This window comes from Arachis ipaensis, chromosome B8, assembly GCF_059453495.1.
Source record: "Arachis ipaensis isolate K30076 ecotype BB chromosome B8, ASM5945349v1, whole genome shotgun sequence".
Classification (NCBI taxonomy): Eukaryota; Viridiplantae; Streptophyta; class Magnoliopsida; order Fabales; family Fabaceae; genus Arachis; species Arachis ipaensis.
The window spans coordinates 15,769,920-15,780,605 of record NC_142443.1 but is presented as its reverse complement, the minus strand read 5'-3'; the positions used below and the strand labels follow the sequence as shown (position 1 = coordinate 15,780,605).

The following is a 10,686-nucleotide window of genomic DNA, read 5'->3' as shown; positions in this document are numbered from 1 at the left end:
TGAAGCAAATATTTATGGCACGGTAGAGAAATTGTTGGTCTCTTTTTTTATTTACTATTCTGCACGGCCTTTTTTTCAGGAATGTTTAAATCGATTATTAACTATTTTATTTAGAATTAATTAGCAAAAGTTCTACCAAGTGTTCTTATTTGTTAAAAATGTGAAAAGTAATATGTTTTAATACATGAAAAATGTATTTAAAGTACAACAAAAAAAAAGTAAATTTTGAATAATTTTGTTTAACAAATATTATTTTTTGTGTTACTGAAATTTATCCTTCAAGGGAGATTCAATTTTTTATTCAATGGAAAATGTTTTGCATGCATGCAAACTGGAAATGTGTGCCAACTCGGAATTATGCCACGTCGAAAGACAACTTAATGCACCTTTTGACTTCAACATTTGGGTTGGGGATATAAGAGGAACTCCATGGTGGTTAGGGCTGTCAATATATACTCTACCTGTGAATATTTAATTTGGATTAATCTGTTTAGATATAGTTGTCTATTTTACTTGTTACGGATATGATAGAGTACAGATTTTGGGTATATTTTATCTTACTTTATTTGTATTCTTAATATATTATATAATATATATGTAAAAGTTATGTATTTTGTGAAGAAAGTGAGTCTTGTATTCACAATTTTTTTCTTATAAAAACTTGAAATAATCACTAAACTAGTTGATGATCATATTATTTGTAATTTTATATTGGATTTTCTTAAGATTTTATCGTTTTTAATTTTAATTTGAACTTAATTTTTTATTTTTTATTTTATTAATATGTATAAAATTTTGAATGGTTGAATTTTTTTTTGTGTTTTTACGGGTAGGATTGGGTAGGATAGGATTTAGAACTTTAGGATGCGAGTAGGGCTAGGGTTGAAAAATTCTCAACTCGCAGATAGGATAAAGTAGAATTTTAAAGAAGTTTTCAACTCGCAAATAGAATTAGAGTAGAGTCTAAACCCTACCCTACCCTACCTATTGCCTGTCCTAATGGTAGTAAATACTAAATAGAGGTCTTATTTTCACACAAAAAAAATCATTAGAAGAAAAAGTGGAGAGAGTCCTTTCACTAAGACCAGACCGAGACCAAGAATTCCTCTAAAAAAATTTTCAATAGCCAACAATTTTTTGTCATGTGACAAGTCACTAAATAAATTTTAATAAATATATATATTACATTACATATATGTTTATATTAAAAAATTTTATAATTTCACATATGATAATTTGTTAAATAATTAAATTATAATTAATTAAATTATAATCAATTTATTAATAATTATAGTAATTAATTATATCTTTATTTAATTAATGAGTTATATTAATTAAATATATTAATTATTTATATTAGTTATTTAAATTATAATAAATATAAATAATTATAAAAAATTAATATTAAATATTATTTATATTATTATATTAAATTATAATTAATTAAATTTATTTACATGAAAAAATAAATTTAATTTTTACACATTACAAAATAAGTTTTTGTTGGATTATTTATTTTTGTTTATAAATTTTAAAATGCTAATTACATTACAAAATTAACGGTTGCAATACTAGTTGTTAAATAGTTATTGTACTATTATTATATATAAAATTATTAATTTTTTTAATTTTAATATTTTTAATAGTGAATTATTTTTGAATTTATAAATTTTAATAATATTATTATAAACAAAATAATAACTACATTAATTTTAATTATTTTAATTAATTAATTAAGTGGGATTACAATAAAAATTAAAGTTAGTTCCTCTTATTAAAAAAGAGAAATACTTTAAATTTTTATTTACTGTTTATAACATAAAAACTGGTATAAAATTATTTTTTATGACACATGGACCATAAATAAAAACGAAAATGAGTTTCCTGCTGAAAATGGTAAGTCCACAATATTGTTGTCAAAAACTGCAGTGATAATAACTTTATTTGTTTACAAAATTATTTGAGTCCAAATATTATTGAGTACACTACCTACCCTTGGTCCCTTACCCCTTCATATTTTCAAATATTATTTTAACTAATCTAAAGTTAATAATATAACTTTTTCTTTCACCCCTTTCCTTCCTTAAAAAAAAGTAGAAACTAGAAAATGTATTTTTTTTATCAAAGTCAAATTCCATTCATTATTGAAGAATAGAATACAGATACTAGGTCCAATTAGGACATCAATATAACGCTAAATTAAAAATATAATTTTTTTTAATAAGGTAAAAAAGAACCTAAATAGAGAATTGGAATAAACAGATAAGACAAAAAGGGTGGGGTTATATTAATAGTGCTCTCAACGTTTCTTCCATGACTACCAAAGCTGCTTTCAAAATTTGCTGCGAGGTGATCAGGGAGAGGATTATGGCAACATAGGTGACATCTGAGGCAGAGCCTCTCATGCCTCAAGGGGATAATGACTCTCTTAAACTTCTTTCTTTTTGTAAATTAAAAATAAATTTTAGTTTAATTTTCTTAAAATTTTTATTTTATAAATTTAAACTCTTTTCAAATTTTATGTTAGCTCTGTTCCTGGGTGACATCTGATAAAAACTAGAAAATGTATGCTTGTGTTAGTTAGATTTTTATTTGTTCATATTAATCATATAATGACTATAAAATTATTGATAGGTAATATAACTTTTTTTATCAAAAAAAATATAATTTGTTGTTTGTTGTCTTTTTGAAATTTTTTTATTTAGTTTTTTCTGGATAAAAATAAAAATAGTAATATACTCTAACATTGTAATTTTTAGTATTTTTTAAAATTGTGGAAGATAAACAAATTAGAGGGGTCAATTTCTGTATCTGAAATTTTTTATTTTTTTTAACATAAATCGGATGATCCGATTTTCATATCTCTACAAATTAGACGGTTAGATTTCTATACCTCAAATTTTTTAATTTTTTATAACACAAATAACGGTCCAATTTCTATACCTCTAACGAATTGAATGGTCTAATTTTTACTTTTCTAGTTAAACAATTTGGCATTTAAAAAAGAACACTCCAAACATCACATTTTAAACAAACACAATTGGTACTTGGTACTCTAATATCAAGAACAAAAAGTTCTGGAAGTTTTTTTTTTCTTTTTCATTTCTTTTACACACAACTTATTGCTCCCACTAGAAGAAAAACACAGAAAATCACAAAAGATCTTGAAGCTTGCTACAGAAACTATCAAGGCAAGAAGTCTCAAAATCTTTCCTTAATAAGAAATTCTTAAGCTTGCTATGATTTTCTCTCACCTCTCTTGCAACTTCACTCTCATCATCCATCACAATCTTAACAGCTTTGAACACACACTCTTTTGTAAACAACCCATCTTCCTCACCTTTCTCAACTTCAATTCCAACCTTCAACGCCATACTCATCATTCTTGCATTCATAACATGATCAGCTCCCAAACGTGGCAGCAGCACAATCTGACACGTGTTCACAAGAGCCTCCGTTATGGAAGCTGAACCACAGTGTGTTATGAAGCACCCAACAGAAGGGTGCTCCAAAACCAACTGTTGCTGCACCCATCCACCGTACGCAACTCCTCTTTCCTCAACTCTTTCTTTAAATCCTTCTGGTAACGCTTCTTCAATGGAATCAAACCCAACCGGTGGCTTACATGCTGCAAGAAACGGAAAACCGGTTAGTTCAAGACCAAGCAACAGTTCTTGAAACTGGTTTTGTTGCAAAGCGGTTTCGCTTCCAAAAGCACAATAAACCACTGAACCGGGTTTGAATCGATCAAGCCATGATTTCCATTTCTCTTCTAAAGCAATGTTTGACGGCTCTGGCAAGAGAGGCCCGGAAAGCAAGCATGGCTTCTTGTAAAAATTCTCAAAGAAATCAGTGTACCGACCATCAATTTCTCTGCAACCTTTGAACCCAATTGCATCTGCTAACTCTCTTCCAATTCTGAACCGATCATATATCGGAACACCGCTTCCAAATTCCCATTTCATTGTGGAAGCTACGAAGCGAAGCTCGTGTGCGTGAAGCTTCACCGATGAATCGGGAAACCCTGGTGGAGGTTTCATGAGATCAGATTCCGTTAAATCATTCCCTTGACTCTGTCTCTGTCTTGGTCCTTTATCAAAGTAGGCCAATGAAAACGGATAGACGATCCAGTATTGCATGGATTTGATGCCGAGTTTTCGAGTTATGTTGGGTAGCCAGTGTTGGAAATCGAAGAACACGATCTGCGGGTTTAGCTCTTGAAGGAGAAGCTCGATGTCGTTCTCTGTTTGATCCATGGCTGTGGCGATCAGAGGAAAAAGAGAGAAGGGAACGTCAGAAGTGGTTTCAGCTCCACGGGGAAGGCCATGGACGTGAGGAACAGTGATGGGGATGAAGGTGATGAGGTGTGGGTGAAGGTTTAGGTGTTGAAGCTTTGATATTGTTTTTCTCGGGACGAAGAAGGAGATTCTGTGGCCTCTCTTTGCAAGTTTGTTTGAGAAGTGAAGAAATGGGGTGTAGTGTCCCATGGCAAACCATGGAAATATGGTTATGTGTATTGGAGGAGGAGGAGATGCTTCTTCCATGGCTGCCATTGACGTGTGTGTGGATTGCAGAGAAGTATATAAAACAAAATTTGGTTTTTGAGTTTCGAGGTGCTTCAACTTTCTCCGAAAATATTTAAAAGTTGAGTAAAATGATAAAATATTAAAATCCCACACCAACTCGCAATAATTGCTCAAAATAATAATCTGTTTTTTATTAATTGAAAAATGACATTGTGACTTTTAATGATTAATTTTATTAAACATTTTATTCTATTTTATTATAAAAAATATGAAATACTATTAGATTTATTGTCATAATTAGTATCTGATGTTAGTGGTAAGTTTACGAGCAAATTTATTGACAAATATATCAATAAATTTATTGAATAAAAACATTATTATCAGATAAAATTTTTTAACGATAAATCTATTGGCAATATTTGAAAAAAAAAATTGACGCGAATATTACATACACGTATATTTTATAAAAGCATCAACAAGATTAATAAAATATTGATAATGCTAGGAACATAAAAAAAATCAACTAAGACTTATTTTATTTAATATTTATTAAAAATTGAATAAAATGATAAAATATTAAAATCCCACACCAACCCCCAACAATTGCTCAAAACATTTTTTATTACATTAGTATTCGATGTTAGTGACAAGTTTATCATCGACAAATATATTAATAAATTTATCGGATAAAAATATTATTATCAGATTAAATTTTCTAACGATAAATCTATCGACAATATTTGAAAAAAAAATTGGCGCAAACATTATATGCATATATATTTTGTAAAAGCATCAACAAAACTAATAAAGTATCGATAATGCTAAGAAAATAAAAAATCAGTTAAAATTTATTTTATTTAATATTTATTAATTATTGTGATAATTAATAAATACTAAATAAAATAAATTAGGACTGGTTTTGACTAATTTTTTTTAATTATAAAATATTTTGAATAAAATATATATCTATCCTCAGACCTTTATGAAGTGATGGGAGAGGGTCCCAAATATTAAAAAGGAAAAGTTCTAATGGTGATGTATAAACATAATTTGACCAAGAAAGGATAGCATGTATTTTAGATATAGAACATGATTCAGACAAGTTCAAAAGTATTGCTAAGGAAAAGAACTCTTATAACATTACGTACAGCTGTGTGACCAAGTCTTTTATGCCATAGTTCAATTGGGTTATAATTTTGTTTATTAGATAATAAGACATATTTAGATGAATAATTAATATTAGGTAAACCAAAATCAGACTTGCAAAGAGTTATAGTAGTAGTAACACATTTAGACACAAGACATAACGAGTTATTACTATTATTATTGAAATGGATTATTCTCTACATACAAGTCATTTACACATATAAGTCCATACAAATCATTTATATTGTATTGTTTAAGAATTTTTTATGTATGTGTATTGATAAGTTTTATATAATTTAAAACTCTTCCTCTTCTTCCTTGCATTATAAAAGTGGATTTTATTAAATTAGGGTTAACTTGTATAAACTTGTATATCAAAAAGACTTGTATGTGTAGCAAGTCTCTATTGAAATTCACATGCTGATCACAATTGTATATAGCTTCGAATTACGAGAATCAAATTTAGATTTGCAATGATTTAAAGAATGAGTACTAGAGTCAGATTCTAAACATGATGGAGTAATATGATTGTATTTAGAAATAGCAGAATCAGAATTAAGACATAATGGGTGCTTATAAGTTAAATTCACAAATTGAACACAATTATAAATACATTCGGAATTAAGAGAATTCAAGTTAGATTTGCAAGAAATTAAAGAAGTAATGTTCTTGTCAGAAATTCTATTTATTGCATTTCAGAATTTGGTCTTTATTACAAGAGGCTGCTAAAATAGTTTATCGTCATTTTGTCGTGCACAAGTACTACTATAATTCACAAAAGAAAATGAAGAATTACAATTATTAGAATTTACAGAAAACAACAAACATTTCTTATCATCATTTTTAGTAGAAACCAAGGTTGCGAGAACCGGACTGGTCAATGAATCGGTAAAGTGACTGGTTTATTGATTCAAAAGTTCGACTGGAATTCAACCGGAGTTTAACCGATTTAATTAAATATTAAATAAAATTATTAAAAATTAAATATACAATGAAACATGTAGCATGACCTCTTTTGTTACCATAACAATATCTGGTAAGTAAACTAAAATCTGATCTCCTCTTATTCTTTTCAAAATTAAAATAAGAAAAATCTAAACCAATGTTTAATTTCCTAAATTTAGGGTAAAAGGAGAAATTAAAGAAAGAAATTATTGTAGAATTAACAATGTTGAAATGGAAGGGAATAAACAATAAAGATGAGGGCACGAGGGTGAAGATTTTATTCTATTTCTGGGCATGTCTTTTGCAACTTTTCTGCTGGGTCTAACAAATTTGTATAAAGAAGCTATAACATATGTATGTCCTCATTTGCAGATCAATGTAAAACACCATAATAAAATTAATCATACCACCACCAACGCTAATTCAGAAGTCAAAATTCAGAACACAACAAACAGAAAAAATATCAACTCACCCCAATTCAGATTCAGAACACAACAAACAGACAAAAAAACAGCAACTCAAGAATCAGATCTCAGATTTCAGTAACTCAGTAAAATTAACAAAATACACGACCATAAATTGAAGCAAACAGAGTTGAATCTTTAAAAAATAGAACCTCAAAATCATAGAAATTAACAAAAGAAAAAAACTAAAGCAGAGCAAAGGCGACCAAATTGACAGACGGAGGAACGAAACAGGCGGCAAGACTACCGGCAAGGGAGGAACGGCGAGACAGACGGGATCGAGTAAACTCACCAACAATGGAGGAATCCAGCCGACCCGCTTCGATCTGCAAGCCCACACGACGAAGATGAAAACGATGTAGAGAAGACGAGGACGGACGGCCAAAGGCGATGACGTTGAGGAGACGAGGATGGACGGCCAAGAGCTCAAAGCACCTTCTATCTGTTGCTGCCGGCGGCGAGGCACCCTCTGGCTGACGAGAAGAGTTCGGCGACGGCGGAGGCGGTGACTGCTGTTGGCTGAGAGAGAGGGGCTGGTGGCTGAGAGAGAGAGAGGGAAGTAGCGCCGTAGTGGGTTAGGGATTTTGTGCCATTTTGGTGACTGAGACTGATAAGAGTGAGGGAGAAGGGAGAAGGGATTTGGGCAGAGAAGAGAACAGAGATGAGTTGTTGTTGCTGCTGAGTACGATGGGTGATTTAGGGATTAGGGTTCAGCTTAGTTCATTTAGCCTTTTTTTTTTCTTATAGGGACAAAACGAAGCTGTTCAGAGGTTTTTTTTTAAACCAAAAACCTGCTAAAAAACGGGACGGTTCTACCGATTCACCGGTTAACCACCAATTCGACTGATTTTTTTTATCAGTTTTTTGTCATACGGTTTCTAAGCTTATCCGGACTGATTAGGTGATCGGTTTTCGATTAATCCGGTTAAACTGGCCGGTCCGATTCAATTTTCAGAACCATGGTAGAAACAGATTTTTGTTTAGTTAGTTAATCATAGATATAAATTTCGTTGTTAGATTTGCCTTGTAGGAGAATGTCTCAGTAATTTTTTTTTGAAACACTCACATCTGTAATTATATTTAAAATTATATAATTATTCTAACTGTAATTAATGAATATTAAATAAAATAATTTTAGATTATTTAAATTATTTTTTAGTACTTCCTAATCATTATTGATACAATATATAACTCAAAAGGATAAATTAACAAGCATGCATATTAAAGGAGGTTAGCCTAAGTAATACCGGATTTTTACACGATTCATCGTTTAAAACCTGTTACATTAAATAATTAAGTATCAAGACAATAGATTTCACAAACTAAAATTATTTATGTTAATTTATCAGATCTTAAAGTAAATCTCTAAGCCTGTGACAGAAACTATCAACACAAGAGGACTCTAAATTTTCACTTAGTAAAAGGTTTCTAATTTTGGTATGATTTTCCCTTACCGCTCTTCCAACTTCACTCTCCTCATCAATCACTGTCTTAACAGCTTTGTACACACTCTCTCGGCTAAAAAACCCATTATCTTCACCTTTTTCCACTTCAACCCCAACCTTCAATTTTCCACTCATCATCCTTGCATTCATAATATGATCAGATCCCAAACGTGGCAACAGGACAATCTGACACGTGTTCACAAGAGCCTCCGTTATGGAAGCTGAACCACAGTGTGTTATGAAGCATCCAACAGAAGGGTGCTCCAAAACCAATTGTTGCTGGACCCATCCACCGTACACAACTCCTCTTTCTTCAACTCTTTCTTTAAACCCTTCTGGTAACGCTTCTTCAATGGAATCAAACCCAACCGGTGGCTTAAGCGCTGCAAGAAACGGCAAACCGGTTTGTTCAAGACCAAGTAACAGTTCTTGAAACTGGTTTTGTTGCAACTGGGTTTCACTTCCGTAAGCGCAATAAACAACGGAACCAGGTTTGAATCCATTAAGCCATGATTCCCATTTTTTGTCCAAATCTATGTCAGATGCCTCTGGCAAAAGAGGCCCTGAAAGCAAACATGGCTTCCCAAGAACAGTTTCAATGTAATCAGCATAAAGCCCATCGATTTGTCTGCAACCTTTGAATCCTACTGCATCCGCCAGCTTTGTACCGATGTAGAACCGATCGTATAAACGAACACCGCTTCCAAACTCGATGTTTTTCCTTGATTCAACTAAGAACCGGAGTTCATGTGTATAAAACTTGAAGGAATAATCATCATCATAAGGAAACCCTGGTGGCGGTTTCTTGAGATCGTCCTCCGTTAATTCTAATGTCTTTCTCGTTCCTTCTCCGAGGTATGCAGTCGAAATTGGATAAGCTATCATGTATTGGACACTCTTGATGCCTAAGCTTCGTGCCAAATTTGGTAGCCAATGCTGAAAATCAAAGAGAATGATTTGTGGGTTTAGTTCCTTGAGGAGAAGCTCTGTGTCCTTCTCAGTGAGGTCCATGGCGGTGGCGATATACGTGTATAGAGCAAAGGGAACGTCTGATGTGGTTTCTGCATGAAGAGGAAGTTCGTGAACGTGAGGAACGTTGATGGGGATGAAGGTGATGAGGTGTGGGTGAAGGTTTAGGTGTTGAAGCTTTGAGATTGTTCTTCTTGGGATGAAGAAGGAGATTCTGTGGCCTCTCTTTGCTAGCTTGTTGGAGAGGTGGAGACATGGAGTGAGGTGTCCCATGGCGAACCATGGATACATGGCTATGTTCAAAGGTGGCGGTGGAGGAGAAGAAGGAGGAGGGCGCGAGGTGCATCCATGGCTTTCCTTCATTGTTTGTTTTTTTTGTGTGTTTGTAATCACAATTCACAAGGGTTCTTGTTCTCCACTACTTTGTTGTTCTTCGTTTTTTCCTTTTTCTCTTAAGTCAACAATTTTTTTTATTTTTAAAAATAATATTGAAAATTATTCGCATAACGAAAATGATGGTTCTGTTTTTCTACCTATATCATTTTCATTTCTAAATGAGTTATTTTCCAGACTTTTCTAGAAATTAAATGGTTGATTATGATACAAATATTTCAGCCACATGTGATTGATGTGTCTCTTTATATTTGTACTTATTTATACTAGAACTTAATTAGGATAAGATAGACTACTAATTAAATTACAAGTTTACAACGCTAAATAAGTGTGTCCTTTTATTTAAACTTACGGCCTTCCCATAGGCGTTTGATACTGCTACGAGGCAAATTCATTTCAAAGAGACTTTGTGAAGGGTGAAACACTGATGGCAAAGAAGGGAAAGGGTAATCATGCCATGAAAGATACTTCAGATAATTAGAAAGAGATCTGATGAGTCCTCCTGAATAGTACTCCTTTTTATGTATAATCAGCAGCTCAAGCTAAGATCCTTCATTTTCGACAAACCTTCAGTCTACTCATTGCATTCGGTGATATCCTCTTTTACATCAACAACTATGGCTTTAATCTTATTTGTTCCCTGACAAATATGAATCAAATAGTAAAATTCAAACAAGAATGGAAGTACTTGAATTAAATAAAACTTCTTCAAAATGTTTAACTTTTTAGTTGTCAAATTTTCAGATCTCTATATTTTAAAAGATTCAAACGGAATTTCTATATTACGTATAGAAAAAT

General features: G+C 31.8%; 2 protein-coding genes across 2 annotated transcripts; both read right to left on the bottom strand.

The window, feature by feature from the left end:
• Positions 1–3,078: 3,078 nt before the first annotated feature.
• Positions 3,079–5,247, bottom strand: LOC110262351 (cyanidin 3-O-galactoside 2''-O-xylosyltransferase FGGT1). The gene has a single exon (XM_016316111.3). It carries the CDS (start codon positions 4,551–4,553, stop codon positions 3,153–3,155), a length of 1,401 nt encoding a protein of 466 aa, XP_016171597.1. The 5' UTR covers positions 4,554–5,247; the 3' UTR covers positions 3,079–3,152.
• A 3,147-nt stretch (positions 5,248–8,394) lies between these two features.
• On the bottom strand, positions 8,395–9,967 carry LOC107613915 (cyanidin 3-O-galactoside 2''-O-xylosyltransferase FGGT1). Its single transcript, XM_021108126.2, has one exon. It carries the CDS (start codon positions 9,856–9,858, stop codon positions 8,434–8,436), a length of 1,425 nt encoding a protein of 474 aa, XP_020963785.2. The 5' UTR covers positions 9,859–9,967; the 3' UTR covers positions 8,395–8,433.
• Between the last annotated feature and the right edge of the window lie 719 nt (positions 9,968–10,686).

Coding starts and splice junctions, on each gene's coding strand:
- LOC107613915 (XM_021108126.2), bottom strand. CDS start 9,858: ATGAAGGAAAGCCATGGATGCACCTCGCGCCCTCCTCCTTCTTCTCCT.
- LOC110262351 (XM_016316111.3), bottom strand. CDS start 4,553: ATGGCAGCCATGGAAGAAGCATCTCCTCCTCCTCCAATACACATAACC.